The sequence below is a fragment of the Uloborus diversus genome, chromosome 9, assembly GCF_026930045.1.
Source record: "Uloborus diversus isolate 005 chromosome 9, Udiv.v.3.1, whole genome shotgun sequence".
Classification (NCBI taxonomy): domain Eukaryota; kingdom Metazoa; phylum Arthropoda; class Arachnida; order Araneae; family Uloboridae; genus Uloborus; species Uloborus diversus.
The window spans coordinates 44,868,034-44,889,384 of NC_072739.1; the positions used below are offsets into that span (position 1 = coordinate 44,868,034).

General features: G+C 31.9%; 1 protein-coding gene across 1 annotated transcript in view; it reads left to right on the forward strand.

The window, feature by feature from the left end:
* Nucleotides 1–4,658: 4,658 nt before the first annotated feature.
* LOC129230612 (cyclin-dependent kinase 1-like) overlaps nucleotides 4,659–21,351 on the forward strand; it is a 41,368-nt gene continuing 24,675 nt past the window's right edge. The window contains 4 exon segments of the mRNA XM_054865028.1: nucleotides 4,659–4,733; nucleotides 8,071–8,114; nucleotides 15,043–15,199; nucleotides 18,086–18,209. Of these exon segments, the coding sequence (XP_054721003.1) occupies nucleotides 8,078–8,114; nucleotides 15,043–15,199; nucleotides 18,086–18,209 (318 nt within the window). The 5' untranslated portion in view covers nucleotides 4,659–4,733; nucleotides 8,071–8,077.

Consider the following 21,351-nt stretch of genomic DNA (forward strand, 5'->3'; position numbering starts at 1 on the left):
ACTTCTTTGTCCTAGCCAACCCCGCCGCCTCGCAGCGCGGCAGTGACGTCAGTCAAAGGACTTACAAGCAAATGACGTCACTCGCGCGTGAACTTTAAAAAATTATTTAAAAAAAAAGTATTAGTCGTATCGTAAAAATTTTTTCGCAGATGATGTTCATGTATGTTACTCTATCAAATAAAAATAAAATTAGAAAATCGAATACTTCCCTATTATAGGCGATATTTATTGACGGTAGGGTCAGAGATGAGATTTTTTTGGGGGGCTGCCTCCGTTTTTTTGTAAAATAGATTTAAATCGAAAATCCCTCCGCTAAATTTTCTGAAATTGAATTTCCAAAAAACGCAGTTACAGACTAACTTTGACAATACATCGAGCAGCACGGTTCTGGGGCTTTTCCCAAAAAATGTTTCGAAATTGAAGTCCTAGAAAATGAAGTTTTTGAGCGATATTCGGTGATAAAGGATTTAAACGCTTTCCCCATTAAATTTTTCAAAACCTTAATTTTTTAATCTTCAGATTTTCTACAGGAGCATTCGGACCCTTGTCCGGAAATTTTTCGTTATCGACATCTTAAAAAAATGACTGTAGACCATATTTGGTAACGTCAGGGGTTTGGCAATTTTTCAAAATTGAAGCTCCAAAAAAGCAATTTTAAACGATTCTCGATGTTATTAGAATGCGATGTGTTAGGTAGTTCTCCCCTTTAAAATTTTTAAAATTGAAATCCTGAAAACAAGATTTGAGACGCGCTTTAAAGGTATTGGCAGAGGAAGCAGACTTCCGACATTATGAAGACTTTCTTATTTTTAGACCGACTAAAAAAGGCGACTGTTTCCAAGGTACGTTCTATTGTTCTCTTTAATTATAGGAAATGTTTTACAAAAACATTCTACTCGGCCTTCTGGGGGATCACGGATCCTGTCGCCCTGTGTCCCCCCCCCCTCCAGCCTCCACCTCTAATAGCGCCACTGAATTGCAGTAGCTTTAAATATAATGATCAATCCTTCACCAAATAAATGCAAAAAACAGTTTAAACAGGTTTGTCTTTATTTATTTATTTATTTTTATGCAGGGAAGAGGGGAACATTCCCCAGTTCTCCTCTTTAGATCCGCTTTTGCAATTCTCTCCTATCTTTTTCTTGCGCCTTTCTTATAGTTCAAGTTTTGAAAAATGGAATTATTTTCCCGTACTCTCTTTTGAAAATTTTTAGGTACACTTGGGATTTTGGAGGGGGAACGTTCCCCCAGTTCCCCTCCCGTGGATCCGCGCCTGCATCTTTTTCGAGCACTTGCCTATTTCCTAAAAGGTCTAAATTACCTACGGAACCATTTCTTGTAGTGTATCTGGTTAATACAGTCGAATTTGCTTATTACGAGCCCTGTTTTAACGAGAACTTGGATTTAGCGAGGGAATCAAAAAGCTTTGGCTGGTACTTTGGCTGGCCTATAAGAGCGTAACTCACCTTATCGAGCAAACCCCGCTTTAAGCGAGCAATATTTTTGTCAGTCATAAAATTTCTGTCAATTTCCACTGCAGAAAACATTATTCTATTTCTCGAAAAATTTCATTAACATTTTAAATTAAAAAAAAAAGACATAAATCCTGAGAAAAAGTGACACAGCCTTTTTAAAAAAAATTTGTGGAGTTTAGGAGGATTTAGAAATTGTTGAAGCGAATGTTAAATCATTTCCGAGATATACTTCCAAGGATATTGTAGCTCTAAGCCTTAAGCCTTGGGCATACTGTCAGACCGGCTTAATCGAATATCGTCGGTTCCAAGAAATATTATTTGATTAAGCGGGGAAATTTTATTTATCTTTTTAAATTTACAACTTGTCTTAAAACATAATAATAAAAAACAAGTTTTTAAGGGAAATAATTAGTGTTATTTCTTAAGTTTTAGAAATAAGCTAAATAAACAACAAAATAATTTCTTATATAAACAAGTATATTACAAGCACGTATGAAAATTATGAAAAGTAGCTTACAACTTCAGTAATGAAATCTTTATTTTTGGCACTTTTTTTTTTCAGAACAACATTGTTTTTTGAAAAATTCCATAATAGGCGATTGCTCGCTCAAGATCTTTTGGGAACACTTTCTGACACCTTTTCCCCCCTCCTTGTCTACCGTATCTTACTTTAAATATTTGTCAATTTATCATCGTCTAAATTGTGTACAATATTTATTTGTGTTATTTAATCAGGTTATTGACTGCGCTTTTTTTCTTAATGTAAAGATAGTTGGCAATAAATATTACTTTATAGTTTAACTCAATGCTTGCTTGCAACCGGCTCAACCAGTTAACCGATCATGTGCTTTAATCAACCAATCAACAGCTTAAAATAGTAACCGAAAGATGATAGAACGTTACGGTTAGTAACCCGTTACTCACCAGTCGACCGGTGAGGTTCGTCGAATGCAAACAATAAGTGTTCTTACTTAATTTTTTTCTAATGAATTCAAAATGTTTCTCATCAAAATTGTTTGTGAAAGCTGATTAATATTTTTCGATTATCCGGAGAAAATTATTCGATTAAGCGGGGATCTTTAGTATTGCATCTATGGGGAAATATTCGGTTCCAGGAGGTTTTATTCGTATAAACGGGTTATTCGTTTATCCGTTACCCGATTAAACGGGGCTTACAGTATTCAATAGTTTCTAAAGTGCAGAAAAAATTCAAACTATTTTAAGTCGCAGATGCCATTGGCGATGTTCTTCATATCACGAAATCCTTGAAAAAATAACAAGAAAGAGAGAAATAAGACAGTTCAAAGAAAATAGCTAACTTTGGTGTTATATTGAAATATAAAAATAACTCAGTATGTATAAATTTTCATGATTTTTTCCACAAACCCTTTTTTTTACGAGCACTCTGGTATATATAACAAGCAAATGCTGCAGTCTCTTTGCGCTTATTTTTAGTGAGTTGGACTGTACTACATATATGGGAGCAAGCCCTTGCTACAGGCGGCAACTTCTGAAAGGCGGCAAAATTCACCATAATTATTTTCTTCAAATTTGTTCAAACTTGATATAAAACCTTGAAGGTAGACGGGTAAGGGCTAGTGATGGGCATAATCGAATCACTTGAGAACTCTTATTGTCACGAATTCTTGGTTATTGATTGACTCAGCTGGAGTTCTCGATTTCAAAAGATCTGGTTTATCAATCGCTCAAGTTCTCGATTTGGAAAAATATTGATTATCAAAAGGTCTCGATAATGCCCATCACAAGTGAGGGCATCAGTTTCAACATTTGCCACAGACATATAAAAATAACAGAAAAATTAAACATCTGGCACTGCTCGCTTTTCACTATCACCCCCTCCCAAACCAGTATTAAACGACTGAATTCGAAATTTGCCCCCCTTGTCTGACTACGTTTTGCATATGCACCTTTGTGAAGTATTGCCATTATTTTTTTCCTCATTGGAAAAAAAAAAAAACAACGGGATTTGAATCTTCATTTATTTACAGCGAAATGTTTCTGCCAATTACTTTTTTTTTTTTTCATGGATATGGAGTACATATATGTTACTGCAAAACACAAAAATTAAAGAATGTCAACTTTTACTGACGATTTACCAGAAATATTAAGTATATCACCGATGCCTTTGGTATGTGTATGTTGATATGCACTGACTAGTGTCGACATTTACCAGATTTCAGACTTTCACAATTTACCTTTGAATGGGAGTACAAGGCATGTCATAGTAGGAACTTATGCCGGGGTCATGTAGCTAAGTTTGATGCATTTTGTTATTGTACCATAATATGCGCAAGTAAATGCAATTTTAGCAAATAATTGAAAAATACTAGCCTAGAATTGAGATTTTATATTAGTAAGATAGTGAACGTTAAACAAATTTACTCACTTTCAACAATCCCTTTTCTTTTTCTTTCTCAACTAGTATAGTACTAACTAGTAAAATTACAACAATGAAGAGAATTTAATTATAATTTCTCATCACAGTCGTAATTCAACTTGTATTGTTGTTCAGCCGGAAAAAAATTCCGTTGATTTCTTCAAAACGACGAAGTAGTATAATGACTATGCAGAATATTATGCCATCAAGTATTAAGTCATAATTAAAATAAGTACTGCATTTGTGGATGAAAACGATGTTAAATTGAAGAAGTATCGCATATTTTAAGTAAATAAAACCAATTTTACTTCCAATGTAAAATGAAGGCTACTGCAAAAATGCTATGGTAAACAAAAAACGAGTCTTGCATTGAGTTGCCAATTTAGAATTGAAAATTTTCAACAATAACATTCCATTAATTCTAAAATCAACTTTGCATTCAAAACAGACGCCATTGATGTTTTTCTGCACTTGCGAGAGATTTTCCAGACTTACAAGAGCTCGAGAGCAATTGCAAATTTTGCGAGGGAATCGGGACTGAAGACAATCGCAATGTTACACTTGAATTCAAATTGGGGAAATAGCGATCGCATCGGTGCATTGCGATCGGCCGTGTTTCACTTGAATCCCTGTGCAGATGAACTCCGAGGTTCTGTCAAGTCATGTGATCAACCAACCTGTTAGCTGGAGTGCTCTATTCGAACATGCACATGCTCTCTTAAAATGAAACTCATTTCGCTATAAATCGTAACCTTAACTTCAGAATCTTAGGATCGCGCTCTAATTTCAAACTTCACTACTCAGAACGGTTATTATTGTTTGAAATTGGTGAAAGATCGTTTGTATTGCTCCGTTATACGGTTTGTTATTTGCTCTCATATCTTTAATGTATCGTTTGGAAAGTTTTACTTATATTTCCACTACTTTTTATTGTTTTTAATCTTTGAGAAATGTCAAACGATGATGTAATACGTTAATGCAATTCAGTCTATACTGTCAGATAATTCAAAACAAACTTCGTTATTTAAAATTACTTTTGAAATATTTATCGTATTTGATGTATTAACAATCATTTAAAATAATTCAACTTTATGATTTTAGTATTGGCACTTAAGTAATGTTGTATCTGTAAATACACCATATAATTTTTTTATCTTAAATGCACAATGAAAAGTGTTCGTTTTTTGCCCAACGTGAAATGTTAGTTAAGCAGTAAAATTTTGGAAAAGTTGTGGTTCCCCCACCCCCTAAACATTGAAGGTTAATTACTTACTCTGAAATTTGGATGCATTTTCTACTGTGGAAATTCAAGCAAAATATCTCCAGTGATGCAATGTAGGCTGCTAAGCTCGTTAAATTGTGTAAGCAAAGCTCATCTAAACGAAAATGATTCTCTTCATTGTGGATAAAATGTTTCAAAGAAGGCTGAAACTAGAAAAACAAAAGAATGGGCTAGTTCTTACTGTCTAATTGGTGTTCTTATACTGTAATTACATAGTGAATTACATTGGCAGTTAACCAAAACGCATGCTCAATGTAAAACATGTTTGTTTTATCACGACTTTGTAACTTGCAATCATTCCTCTTCTGCAAAAAATATATAAAAGAAAATAAAAACAGCTGTGCAGCAAACTTGGGGATTTCGATAATTGGGAATCTGGCGCAGTCGTCTCATTTTTGGGGTAAATAATTTTATTTTGGTAACCCTGCTGATTTACAGTAACCCTATGTGAATAGGTATTTTCGATCTTTTTGTTTTGATTTGCAAAGTAAAATACTTTTCGCGCTGGAGCCAAAAATTGACGCCAATGAAGAAAGATTTCCAGATTCCCAATTATCGAAATATCCCCGCAAACTTTGCAGGAAAGGAATATGATCCGATGTTTTTTTCCTCCCTTTGAAAAGAAATGAAAAACATGTGAACCCTCCTTCTCTCAAATTGCAGTTCCATGGCAGAGGGGGGGGGGGAGGGGTTGAAAGCTATCATAGCTAATTGAAAAAAAAAAGCAAATGAATTGTGTTGAGTTAGAACCCAATTATAAGCACTTCAAAAAAATATTTACAGCAAAATTTAACAGTACAAAGAGTCGATTTGCTTTGTGTTTCTGTTCAGCAAGTTGTAATTTCTTACACATGTAATTTTTAAATTTAGTCACTAACTTTTTGCTTTAAAAATTTAAATATTAATTTGTTTTATTAAAATGCTACAAAAAATGAAATTATATTCATTGCGGTTGGAAAAAGCAGAGAGAAATGGATGTAAGAACAGCACATGATGAAGGGATGAATTTAAAGCATTTTGTTCTGTCGGACTCTTCACAAAAATCCGATCAACCAAAACGGACCTTTCACAAACATCCGATCAACCAAAACGGACCTTTCACAAAAATCTGATCAACCAAAACAGATCCTTCACAAAATTCTGGTAAACAAAAACGGATCTTTCACAAATTGTTTATTGAAAGAGAATTTCTCAAATTAAAATAATACAGCATATTTAAAGTTAAATTAAAGGAATCAACTAATACAAAATCAGCTAATTTTGCAAAAGAAAAAAAAATCGGCACTCTTGTGATGCTCTCTGCAAGCCATAAATAATTACTACCGCCAAATAAATATAATGCCTGTTGTTGGTTTCTTTGAAAGAAATTAACAACTGAAAGTCAGTTTGGTTTATAATTTTGCTTGTTTGTTTTATGCAGCGGTGTTGTTGTAAACTTCTTTGGAAAAGCGTCAACATTCTTTGAATAGGCGTAGTAAGCACTTTTCTCCCCACTCATGATTTAATCATCAATAATATACAGCGAAATGAATTTAGATCTGCAAAGGATAGTATGGGTGGGGCGGATGTGATCTCTTCAGATATGGTTACAAAATTCAAACTTATCGCCACTTAGTGTCTGGTGGTGCGATGTTAAACTGTTATTTTGGGAGAAAGTTATATGGGTTTGGTTTTTTGATACTAAAAAGGATAATTAACTTTAAATAAACTTTTATTTACGTTTTTTTTTTCTATAGATGCCTACATTTTGAAAAACGCAATCTTTTTACATCCGATATGAGAATCATATTTTATTCTTTTTTTCAAGCTAACTTCGCTTTATTAGGATGCAAATAAATGAAATGTATAATTACAGATATCCCTGTAAATCTGTAATTTACAGGGATATTTTTGATGATTATCAGATAGCAAAAAGTATCAAATTATCTCATTAAAGTTAAGTACATAATAAATAATGGACTTGCACCTTGCTTTAATAAATGCCTCTTGATTAAGGATATTTTATCATCTTTCTTTGTAATTTACTTTGATGAAACAACAGCAAGGCAAGTAAAGAAGTAATTGGACATTCATTTATCCTACTGGTATGTAGTATATACTTCTACTTCATAATGTATCATTGTGGTGAAGAATAAAAGATTGAATGCATTTTATTGTAGTTTTTAAAAATGAATTTTAAATGTTTTATCATCCACTACAAAAATCAAGCTTGTAAATTGCATTTAAGTTGTAAAAAAACTTGATTTTTGTTGTCGTAAAAACGTCCTAAAATTTCATCAAAATAGTGTCCTAAAATTTTCGAAATCACCACTCCAACCCCTGCAAAACTTGTTTTATAGTTTTCCTTTCTTTTCTGTGCTTTCCTGTGTTATTGAGGGAGGAAAATTCAAATTATATTTAATGTTTATATGTATTCCAACTCACAAGGGTCAGTTGAATAGAAGGTGTGGCTCTCAGGTAAAAACATTAGGTACGACTGGTTTCAATTTTTTTCTGTTTTTGATATTTGTTGGAAAAATAAGATTTCCCTAAAAATGTAAAGTTTATGGCACAGGATGGTAAAAAAGGTTTTACTGTAGTGTCCAAAACCTTGCCAACCTTAATTACAGGGGCATTCCACGGTATTTTTGACATTTAAATGTAGAGTCCGTAACGTGACCTTTTTTGCCAATTTTTTTTTAATTTACTGTTTGATTAGCATATTATTTTATTTTGATCTTTTCCTACCAACACACCAGCTCAAAATAAAATAATTTGCAAATCAAATGGTAATAAAAAAAAGTTATAGCAAAAAAAGGTCACGTTACGGACTCTACATAATGTCAAAAATATCGTGGAATGCCCGTACAATACATGAAAGATGTTCACTTTTAAATAGTAGTCATGTTCATAAGAGAAATATTTATTTTTTGTAGAAGAACCATGGAAGATTATATAAAAGTTGAGAAAATTGGAGAAGGTCAGTATTTTATCTTGCAATAATAGTGTTTAGTTTCTAGAAGTTAACCTTTTGAGATTTTTCCAGGGTACTAACCTTGCTAATGTTGTAATATAATTTTATTTTTATTTGATTACTGGATACTTCATCTTAATAAAGCTTTTGTAAACATGCCAATTTCTATTTTTTATTACAGTATAGCCACTGATTCTGATCCAAAATTTGTCGGGACCAGGAATTCAGCAAGATTTATTTTTATTTTGAGGTTAAACAACTATTTAATATTTAGTTTATGCCACAGTCCGTCATTTCTAGGACTAAATCCCCCCCCCCCCCCCCCCCGTTCCAATGTTAAAATGTTGCTCTAATCCAAATTAATCTTGAATTTTGTTTTTAAATTTCTCGTAATGTAACCCTACATTATTATTTGAAGTACTACCTGATAAGTATGCAGAAGTTCAGAAACTTTTTGAAATGCCTATTAGTATAATTAAGTATGATAGATTTTTACATTTGTCATGTTGTACTATGTGTATTAATATTATTTACATTCCAATGTTTGTGTTTTAAATATTTTAAGTTCAGCATCCCAATTGAAAACACTTAACTTGGATAGTGTAATCGCTGAGGTAATTTCATTTAAGTTAAAGTATTATGTGCTATTTTGCATACTAAAACTGAATTTACAAGACTGAATTTTTGATCAACATCAATAAAAGTGAAAATGTTTTTTTAGTTAAAATTTTAAGTTCCTCTAATGTGTATTATATATGTGTGTGTGTAGAGTATATAAATATGTAAATGCATGTAATTAATTTAACTTTTTCTAAAGTAAAAAAACAACTTATTTAAAAAATCATGATATACAGTCAAACTTGCTTATTTGCTTGTTATAACTGAGTGCTCATAAAATGCTAGTTCCTGAAAAAAATCCTAAATATTCATCATAGTTTTTTTTCTTTTTCTTTTAATCACTGTCCAGTCCCAAATAAGTTGCTTACTTTGCTTTGAACTGTCTGAATCTGAATGTCTTTTTCTTATGTCATAGTTTTTGAGGAATACACATATATATTTCTTATGTTTCTTTACTTTGTAAGTTAAAAAAAAAAACGCTGTCATCGTTTGTTCTCTGGTGTTATGATTTATCACTAACTTTGGTTGACTTTGGAATGTTAATGAAACTTTACAAAAAGAGGATAAACTGTACTCGAAGTAGATAGAAATTTTACGAATCACAAAAATGGGGTTTGCTCGTTAAGAACGAATTATGCTCTCATAGACTTAACATTATACCAACCAAGTATTTCTGATTTCTTCTCTAAATTCAGGTTTTCTTTAAATCAGGGCTGTTTATTAGAGAATTCGACTGTACAAAAAAAAAAAAAAACTGTCCACAGATTGATTTAGCAATAAAAATCCCTACCCTACTCAAAATTAACTACTGAAATGATCATTGAACTAAATTGAATAATTTTTAGTGTTTCAAACTGTACATTCTACTTGCAGTTAGAAATAGAAACTTTTTTAATTCTAAAACTTTTATTCATATTTCTAAGAAGGAAAACAATATAGATTAGAATATTTGAAAAAAATTAGCACCTTTTACAGTTTTATAAGAAAGTGTAACTATTAAACTGTATTTTAATTGGAAAAAAAAATGAATTTTTCCAGATATAAAAGAATTTTTTCTTCCACGACTTGAAAATTTTCGAAAGTTTTGAATCTTTTGTCCAGAATTGTAATGGTCCATTTTTGATTGAACGTTTCTTTCAAATATCTTTCTAACCATTAGTTTCTTAATTCTGTCTCTAATTTTTCTATTGAACAAAGAAAGAAAAATATAAGTAATCACAAAAATTTGCTTACGTTTTTATGTTTTATTTCATTTTGCAGAGATAAATATACCGTGAAATCCCAACTTTTACAACAAACTCCAAGGGATCGCAAAATTTATTCTTTCAAATAGCAATTTCGTTGTAGGGTCATTCCACGTCAAATCAACCACAAAAATGGGATTTTAACACCCACCGTCTCGGAATTTGATAAAACTTGGTATACTTCATCCCTTTATGGTTACAAGCAACCCCCTAATTTTTTTTCTTTCAATATCAATTCGTTTTGATTTTATAGCCTTTTGAAATCTGGCGATTTTGCATTTTTTTATCATTTTTGAGACACTCAAACTGAGAAGATGTTGTTTATTAAAAAAATTGTTTCTTGGTAACTAATGCTATAATCTTTTTGAAAATTTTTGCACACAATTTAAAGACTTTGAACATGTTGATACAAAATATCTTAATAGTTTTAGTTTACATGAGAAATTTTTAAAAAATTAGGAAAGTGAAAATTTTAAATTTTTTTTTGTCAAAAAAAGGTGCTGACATAATTCTGAATTTCAACAAGAGGGTCAGCTTTAAAAATCATAATTTTTTTAAAAAATGATCATGAATATGTGTTCTAACTTATCCAATGAAAAACATTAGGGGACTTCGAGGGATTCTGCCCCCCCCCCCCCCATTTCTGAAAAAAAAGCAGGAAACCTCATACAGACAATCTCTTCCATATTCTTAAAAACAGAATTGTCAGCAATTACGACAAAAATTCAAATATACAGTGTGTTGAACATTGAACTCAAATGTAAAAAAAATCTAAGCTTCTTTTTCATTTGAAATAACTTAAAATATGGGGTAGTTCTACCTCAAATCTACCGTAAAAATGGGATTTTAACACGTACCATCTCAGATTTTGATGAAACTTGGTATACTTCCTTATTTTGTGGTAAAAAGCAGCCCCTTAGTTTTTTTTCTTTCAATCTCAATGTATTTTGATATTATAGACTTATCAAATTTTTTGATTTTGCATTTTTTGTAATTTTTAAGACATTCAAACTGAACTATTGTTTAATAGAAAAAAATTGTTTCTTAGCAACTAATAAATTTACCTTTTTGGAAATTTTCATAAAAAATGCTTAGATTTTGAATATTTTTATTAAAAATATTATAATAATCTTGGTTTATACTAAGAATTTTAAAAAAATGGAAAAAGAAAAATTGATTTTTTTTTTTGAAAAAAGCCATTGTCAAATTTTTAACATAAGGGTCAGTTTTAAAAATCATGTTTAACAATGAAAAATGATCATGAGTATATGTCCTAACTTCCCCTATGAAAAAAGTTATGGGTCTTTTAGGGATTCTGCCCCCACCCCCTTCAGAAAAAACGAAAGCATCATAGAAAAAACCTCTTCTATGTCTTTGAAAACAGAGTTCCCAACAATTAATTTAAAAAAAATTAAATATAAAGTGTGTTTAATATTGAAGTCAGACATATAAATTTAATATTCAAGCTTTTTTTTAAATTTGAAATAATTAAAAATTGTTTAAAATATAGACATTCTGAAAATAAGATATCATGAATTTAAAAGCTACAGACAACAATATCTGCATACAGATTACTGCATTTTAGTTAAGACAAAGGAAAACAAAAATTAAGTCTTAACACCAATTCATAATCATGCAGTTTCTAGCACTTTCAGGATCCGCCCCCTCCCACCGCCACCCTTATGTTTGAGAAAAATTGCTATAGTGGAACTGTTTTTCATTTTAGTGTTACTGATGTACAGCAACAAATTCATTCTTTTCATTTCTTGAAATTACAGTTAAAACCCCTTAAAAAAGTTAATAGCTTGATTGCTTACTAATAATACGTTCTAAATAAAGTAAATTACCTTCCCCCCTCCCTTCATAGCAAATGAGGAAATAAATTGCATCTCTCATATTCAATGGATTTTTATATATTTTTTTAATGTGAATAAGAAACCAAATTAGTATTTGCAAGGGTAAAAAAACAATATTTGTCCGGATCCCCCCCTCTCCCAACATAACTTGCATCTTTTCCTCAACTGCTTTTGGGGGTGTACACTAGTGCAATGCAATTAAGTGCAATAAATAGAATAGAGAAAAGAAATTGGTTTAAATGTGCTAATTCAAACTACAGCGGAACCTCCATAACTCGACAAACCAAGGAAACATGAAAAAATTTCGACTTAAGTGGATGTCAACTTACTGGGGTTCCAAAATTTTAATTCCTAAAGAGTTTCTGTGAGAATCACTTACTTACTGATGCTTAATATTCACATTATGAAAACTAATTTTAGTAAAGAAATTTTCCATTCTTTTCGTTTTCTTTCTTTGAAAAATATATAGTAAAATCAATAATATATTTGAATATATTGTGAAAATAAATACATAATTGTTGAAAAGAGATAAAAGTTTTTGTTAGTCATGTCTGTTAAAGATAAAAAGTCCTGCTCACACTTATTTAGAATACAGGTATAATGGTGCCTTCTTTCTCTACAGTTTGGTATATTTTATGCTATTCTTTTAGAATTGCACTAATAGCACAGAGTGGTTGCTTACTCCCCTGGATAAAAGATAGAATTCGCTTAAAGAGATTTCCTAAAACTCTGAGAAAAAGTTAATATGAAAAAATGTTGGTAGCAAAAATTGAACTAGAATAGCAATTGGGTGCAGACTGATAGGGGGTTCTCGCAAATGTGTGTCAAGTTAGATAGATTTTCAGCCATTGAATTTGCACTAGGCCAATCCTAAGAAAAATAAATGTCCAGTTACAGGGGTTATCAGTGTGTCCAGTTACTGAAGTTTCACTGTATTTAAACAGGAATATTTAGAGTAGAATGTTTATAAATCATTTGTATAAAATAAAAAGTGGCTTTAAACAACATACCGCTCTTCAGGGGCGAATACAGAAAAATCTTTTGGAGAAGACACGGGAAATTGAACTTTTCTGGGGTAATCTGTTTGATGAGCGGAAAACAAATCCATGTTTCAGTTTGATATTAGATTAATGAAACAAATTAAAAGCTCTGCGAACTAGAAGTGTCTAGCTTCGAATTTGTCTTTTGGTCCGTTCTTTGCCCAGTTGGTTAGAGAAATCATTACTGGACAGATATCAAATTTTTACTTGTATTTGGCCTAGATCTGATTACATACAACACAACAATTAGAATGACATACGTTTTTTCTAATCTTCTTAGTAGGAAAACAGACGTAATTTAGAAGGAATTTAAGAACTATGAGCTGGTAGTTAAAGGATTTGTAATACTTTGTATTAATTGCTTAGTTATAAATTAGAATAAGATGATTTTTTTTTAATTTCTATGTTGTCTTAATGCATACTAAACAATAATTTTTAGTATGCATAAATTGTTGTAGGAAAATTTCGAATTTCGCGATAACCTGTTTTTATTGTTTATTATTAATTTATTTAATTAACTACTTTCAATTCAAAAAAATCTTGAGTATTAAAATGTTTAAATTTGGGTTCAAACACCAATGTATGTCATTATTCAAATTTTCTTTGATGCTATTAGTAATTAGCTAAGATTGTAAGATTGAGATCGATTTTTTTTCTTTTATCAAAATAAGGGGGGCAAGGGGGCAGAATCCCTCAAAGTCCCCTAAAGATTTTCATTTTATATGTTAGCACACATGTTACTTATCATTTAAAAAAATATATAAATTATTTTAATTTAGACCCTCATGCCAAAAAATTAAAATTTTGAAAATCATTTTTTTATTGAAATTTTTTTAAAATTTTTAGTTTGTTAATTTTTTTTAATTGCTGAATATAAATTTAGATTTTTAATATATTTTTTTCTAAAATGCTTGAAGTCTTAATGTATAATGTGAAAATTTTCAAAAACTTTTTATCTTTAGTTGTTGAGAAATAATTTTTTTTGCAAACAGCTGCAGTTCATTCTGAGAGAACTGTGAATGACAACTAACGCAAAATCTCAAAACTTTGAAGGGTGATAAAATAAAAACTATTTTTAATAGAGAAGAAATACTTTAGGAGGTTACTGAGGACTATGAACCATAGATGTATACAAAGTTTCATTGAAATCTGAGATGGTGGGTGTTGGGGTGTGGTTGAACTGACATGGAATGACCCTGTAATGAAATTCAAGCAGTGTAATGGCATTTAAATCAGGATTGAAAATTTGTTGTTCTGAAAGGGATATTTCGTTGTATTATGATTTTCCTTAGCGAGTTTTCGCTGCATTTAAGAATCACCCTCTGTATATTGACAAAATAGTCAAAATATATAGTGTAGTACATGCTTTTTAAATTTTACTTATGAAAATGAGCTATGCAAAAATCATGCACTGATTGATTTAAGTATCTCCTAATATCTTTAACTTTACTGATTTAAAAATAAATTTCAAATTGACTTATGTCCAGACTGAAATGAAGTAGGAAGGATTAATTTTAATTAGCATGACCAAATTTATTCAATAAAAATTTTCCTCCATGATTTAACTTAAGTAACTAAAAGAATAACTGAAGCATTTAAGTTCATTTGTTTTCTTGCTATTGTTTACATTTTAGGTTTTGAAAAGTTAAATGATTTTGCAAAATTGAAAAATAGTGGATTATGTAAACTTTGTGCATTATTATTATTTTATTATGAAAGTTCGTGTTAGCTAAAACTGTTCTTTTCTGCAAACAATGTTATGTATAGAATCTTGAAAAGAAAAAAAAAACTGATAAAAGCACATTAAAATCCACCCGCTGGGCTTTTTCAAAAGAAGCCTTTTCTTTTCTGGTCCAGTCCCATGTTTGCCAGATTTTTTGTCCTTTACTCTATTTTGTATTTCCTTCCTATCTTTTCGTAAATAATTCAACACAATGTTAGAGTCCAGCTGTTAAACAGTTGCAGATTTACTAACTCTCCCCCCCCCCCCAAGTTTCACAGATTTTTTTTTCCTTAAATGGATTATCTAATGTATTTTCAAAATACACTAATGTTTTTTTGTTTGCGATGTAGTACACGGATGTAGCATCCTTATAAATTGCTTGTGAAAATTTCCCAGTTTGCTTTATTTGGATTTTATTGTATTTATTTCATCATATCCCAACTGAATTTTCAGGTACATATGGTGTTGTTTATAAGGGAAAACACAAGAAAACAGGACGAATAGTTGCTTTGAAGAAAATTAGAATAGAAAATGAAGATGAAGGTGTACCATCTACTGCTATAAGAGAGATATCTATGTTAAAAGAACTTGTGCATCCTAATATTGTTGGGTAAGTTACTTTTTTCTTAAGTTAATATATTACTGCATTATGCAGGGCTCAGAATCGTCTTGGACACACAGGACTTCACACTCACACACGCCTATGTGCATACGCAAAGATCTACGTACCAGCGTGGGAAACAAGCGGTATCACATCGCAATTTGCGATTCAAAACGTGTGAAACGCGATGCAATACCTTAAATTGCATCACCCCCAAAGCAGAATACTACTAAATTTGCGACGTACGTCGCTGAACAGATGCCTGAGCTGTAGAACAATTCTATTCGAATGTGAGAAGAAAACAGACAGAAGTTCTGCAAATTTCAGGGAAATTTCTGCAGAAAATCTGAAGAAAATGCGTAGCAGAAAATCTGAAGAAAATGCGGTGCAGAAAATCTGAAGAAACTGCGGTGCTGAAAATCTGTAGAAACTGCGGTGCTGAAAATCTGTAGAAACTGCAAATTTTCTAAAAATATCGTCCAACTCAAGATAGAATTTAGCAGAAATTCTGCAGATTTCTTAAAATTAGAAGAAAATCTAAAATTCTCGCAAATTACGATAATTTGGCGGAAAGCTCGCGATGTTGAATTCGATAGGTCCTTTGTAGGACTTTCCCAATCGATTTTCAGCCACTGCAATTTCCACCATACACGTATGTTTTGGAAACATACCAACGTTGAAACACATCCATTGCCGGAAATTGCGTGCATGTTTGAGATTTCAATCCCTTTATTTAGAAAATATTTAAATTATTTAAAAAGTTTTGAAGTGTTTTATTATATGCAACCCAAACTCGACTCATTTTATTTGTTATTTCAGTAATTTCTAAATTCAGTAACGTTTTTTTAATTGCTCCTTCATGCCATGTAAAATTAACGAAAAAAATGTGGTTTGACACCTAGGTTCGGATTTTTGTCAAATTTTGTACCTTTGCTCTTTTTATGCATTTTAGAAAGCATATAAACTATTTTTGGAGATTCTCAATCGGTTTAGGTTTGACACATTGTTAAAGTTTTTGATTTTATAGTTTTCATGATCAACTAATTTTCTAAATTCAGTGTTTTTTAATTAGTTATTTTGTTGAAAGCTGTGATGTTTCCGGTTCATTTCCACAGCAATAAATAGCAACAGTCCAGTTGAAAAAAAAAAAAAAAAATCCTGTATGAAACGATTTTGATTTTTGTCACCCAATTTGTAGAAAATGTCGCATTTTTTTGCGTACAATGCTTGACAGAAACAATTGCAGAACAATTTTAGTCAAATGATTTTACGTTGCAGAACATCGTAAAATATTCTGCTTTTGGGTGCATCACAAATTTTGCGATGCAAAAAGTTGATATTTTGTTTTTAGAATTCAAACTCTGATATTTGAACGATACACATCTCTCCTTAAAATTTTTTGTTCGTCATGCCTGTCTTACTAGAATACGTTCATTGTCCCCTCCCCTCTTTTTCCGAACTGAACATCAACGATCCGCTGCCGAAGAGCACGCATTGTTGGCTGCAGGCCAGCTCCCTTTTTCTAGCTCTCGTGTCACATGACCTTTTCTTTCCACCTCCCCTTCTCCAGTCTCTCTCTTCTAGTAGGCAACTATTGCAAGGTGCGTTTCGCAGTAGCGGAGCGAAGCTATTTAGCGTGGTTTTTGATTTTCTCTAGTGCATACGCTTCCTGTGTACGCTAGAAAAGTGATAATGTCTTCCAGCACAAGTGTCAAGACATTCACGGTAAAAAATGGTGAGTGAGTTAGATCCGAATGAGAAATGGTTGAAGTATGTTGAAAACGATGATAAACTTTCAGTTCAAACTATGTTTTGCAAAATTTGCCGTGATAACGTTAACTCACTGAGGACAATGAGAAACCTCTTTAGGGGGGGGGGGGGGTTATCTTAAGGGAAGGGTATCTATTTCACACTTGCTTTCTTCTTTACTTTTTTTTTATTTAGGAATTCTTTCTCTTTTAAATCCTTCCCCCCCCCCCCACACCCTTGCAGACGTTTCACTTCATCCGTTTTACATTACATATTTGCATACTAATTAAAATAGTGGGATGTTTTTTTTGCAAACAATACTTTTTTGCATACGATGGGGAGCAAGAAGAGAGCTTTTTTTTTGTGCTATTTATTTAAAGGAATAAAGCGACAGTTTTTTTAATAATCTTTGTTTAGATTAGGAAATGGGCAAGGAGATTAAAATAAATAAAGACGGATTTAAAGAAATAGATATATGTATATAGCCGCCTGGGGCGGAAATTTTAGCTTAAAAAGGTGACTGACACAAACTGCAACTGGAAATAGGTAAAGAAAATACCAAAAAGATAGATACAGATTAATTAATACAGCTGCCAAACTCATTTAAACAGCGAATAGGGCATTAAAACAAGGGGCTACTTTTTACACAACGGGGAGCAAGGAGTTTTTTTTTTTTTTTTTTTTTTTTGAGTTATTTAATTAAAAGAATAAAACACAATTTTTTGAAAACTGGAGATAGATCTAGAAAATATTTTATTCGAATTAATTATAGATTGTTTAATACCGCCGCCAAATTTATTCAAGCAGTTGTCGAAGGCGGCAATCTTGGCGTAAAAAGACAAATGATAATATTGATATAGAGAGGTGTAGACTGATTTATACCATTGCCAAATTTATTCAAGCAGCCACCGAAGATGACAACCTTGCCGTACAAAGGCGAACCAGTTGTTCGCCTCAGGCGGCTAGTACTTCATAAAAAATATTTGATATAGCAATAGCAGTAAATTATTAAATTTAAAAAATTTGGTTTATTTCCTGTACAATATGATCCAAAACTAAAAGTTTTGATAAAATTTAAAAATTAGCAACTATGCCCACATATTCATGGAATTCACCAATTAAAAATTTTTGTTTCTTTTTTTACAGTCTTCTTGATGTTTTGATGCAAGAAAACAGGTTGTATTTGGTATTTGAATTCTTGTCTATGGATTTGAAAAAATACCTGGATAGCATTCCGAATGGGCAATTCATGGATAAAGCCTTAGTAAAGGTAAGTCTGATTTTTTTTTTTAAAGTATGCTTTCTCATAAATTAAGAGGTTATTAAACGGCAGGGAAGGGGTAAGATGATTTTTGGAAAAGCTTAATTGAAATGATTAAATACTGTTTTTAATAATAGCAAAAAGTTTCAGTGAGTTACCGCTCTATAGCCAGGACTAAGGCAGAAAAACATGAAATACACCGCCAACTCGGTCATTCCAGCCGAGGACTGCAGTTTCGTCCTCATTAGCACTCATCAACCTGGCATACGAAGTGACTGAGGGGGAAAACCTCTTAAGGAAGCCAAAAATGCCAAACAAACTGGTAGCTAATATAAAATTAGCACTGACCAGACGAGTGACCAAAGCAATGGTTCGGTTCAACTCAAAGATTGAAGGCAAGGCATGGTAATTTCATTAAGTTACCGCCCTATAGCCAGGACTAAGGCAGAAATACATGAAATACACCACCAACTCTTATTTCAGCCGAGGACTGCAGATTCATGCTTATTAGCGCTCATCAGCCCGGCATAGGAAGTGACGGAACTTACTGAAATTACCATGTTTTGCGTTCAATCGTAGAGTTGAACCGAACCATTGCTTTAATCACTAGTCTGGTCAGTGTAATTTTATATTAGCTACCAATTCGTTTGGCACTCTTGGCTTTAAGAGGTTTTCCACCTCCAGCTCAGTCACTTCCTATGCTGGGCTGATGAGTAGGGTGAAGTGAAAAACACGAAATTGAGAAATATATAAAGCCTGTATGCGGAAAAGTTGCCTCTTGCCAAGTTTATTTATCGTACAAAATTTCAGCTAAATCAAATAATATCTTTAGCTGTCCATTTGACTTTGGATTTTGAGTAATTTGCTTGATTTTTCACCAAACTGGCAAAAATGGAATGATAAAATATAATTACCTCTCATTTGAAACTTTGAATATTTGTAATGAAACTCTTGATAAATAAATACTTAAAATATAGTTAGTTGAATGACTTAGGCTATAGTGAAATCGCTTTCAAACGTGCATTAAGCGAGCTAATCGCAAATGCTCTGTCAGCGCACTTTTTTTGCATTCACTGCTATCAACTGTGTTTTGTTGTTCTAGTTGGTTGTCTCTTTCTTTTAAAGTAGTTAATTTAGTTTGAATTATTTCACAGCATTAAATTATTACTTGAAATGTAAAGGAAGATGCTGTTTTTACATATAAACAACTTGAAGGGAAAAATTAAAGATTATAAAGCATCGTAAATAAGAAGTAAAATTCCAAATGAAGCATAAAATGGACTCCAATAGATCAACGTCAATTCTTATCAATGATGCTTTAAAAGATAAACGAGTTTGGTAAGACCTCATCTTTAGTATGCTGTTCAATTTTAGTCTCCTTATCCGAAGAAAGATATTTCTTCATTGTAAAGAGCTCAAAGAAAGGCTTCTAGGCTGCAAAGGAGAGTCAAATGGGACATGATTCAGTTGCTTAAATTTATCAAAGTGAAAGATGTTAGTGGGTTAAATTTTTGCATAGAAAACAGGACAAGGAGTCATTGTTTTAAGCTATTCAAATCTCAGACTAATCTGGGAATTAAGGGAAATTATTACTTTAGTAGAGTTGTGGGCACTTGGAACAGATGACCGGAAGCGGCTGTAATGAGTAAGGGGGTAGATAGCTTTAAGAGAGCCATTGATCTTTATTGGGGCCTATCAGTAGCCTAAGTGGGCCCAGAGCATCTGGTCGTCACATTTGTATTTGTATTTTAATAATTGCCCAAAGAAGATTCCTCCAAAGAAGTTGATCATTGCAAAATCATAATAAAAGGAAGAAAAATATCCAATGACCTCAAAAAAAAAAGAGGAACCACACTTTTCAAAGGAATATGCTGTACTTTGACAGTCAAAGGAGCAATATTTTGATACAAATTAAGGAATGAAAAAATAAAGCTAGAAAGACAACAGAAGACCAAGTTGTTTTACTCTCATTAATTAAAGCAAAAAATGATATCCTTATCACTCATATGTCTGGTAGCTCTCACAACATTAAAATAATTATATTAACTTTTTGAAAGAAAAATATTGACGTTTTTAAGTTAAGCGCTGTAGGTTAAATGCAAAAAGTGATCAATACAGGTTTGATAGTGGAGTCATAAAGAAAAGTGAGATTTTTATTGGACATTCTTTACAATGGTTTATTATGAATGTTATACAACTGAACTGCAATTATGCCATCTACTGAAACATTTGAATGGAAATAACCACTGGGCCAAAAGGATACAGTTTTGAAACTACAGTCCTGTGAAAATATGTCTGTAGTTAACTTTTGAAAAGTAGATGTATCTTTGGCAAAGGTAGCGCCTGATGAATTTGGTATGGATCAATGGTATGTCTACAAAATGTAGAATGTAATATCAGACGAAAATATTTCATTTTGCTTGTTGAGAAAGAATATAGTCATTGCAGAGGGTTAACGACAACAAACAGAACTTTTCGGTTATATATTTTGAGAAGATGAGTAAACGTGAAGCTTCAACAAAATATGTTCTATAATATTAAATCTAAATTATCACGTCGGATTGGAAGTGAATACTTTTACAATGTACAGTATAATAAAATAATGCAATCATGCCAAGAAAATATTCTATTGTTATTGCTGACCAACAATTTAAAACGTGCGAGGAAGCTCGGCATTCAACAGCATTAAATAATCGTCATTATAAAAGGAAAAAATAGCTAAACTCTATAACTATGTTTACGAATTCAAGATACCTACAATAAATTTCAATGCAGGCAATTATTTGACTTTAACTGACTGGAATTCGGTTGTATTTATAAAAAGTATTAATTTTTCAAGAGTTTAATTTCAAGCATTCAAAGTTTCAAACAAGAGGTAATTATCTTTGTCATTCCATGGTGAAAAATCAGTCTAATTACTTAAAATTCAAAGTCAAATGGGCAGCTAAAGATATTATTTGATTTAACTGAAATTTTGTGCGATTAATAGACTTGGTAAGAGGCAACTTTTCCACATACGGGCTTTACGTATTTCTCAAGTTCGTTTTTTTCACTCCACCCTGCTGATGAGTGCTAATAAGCATGAAACTGCAATCCTCGGCTGGAAGGACTTAAGTTGGCATTGTATTTCAAGCAAGAAATTTGTTCAATT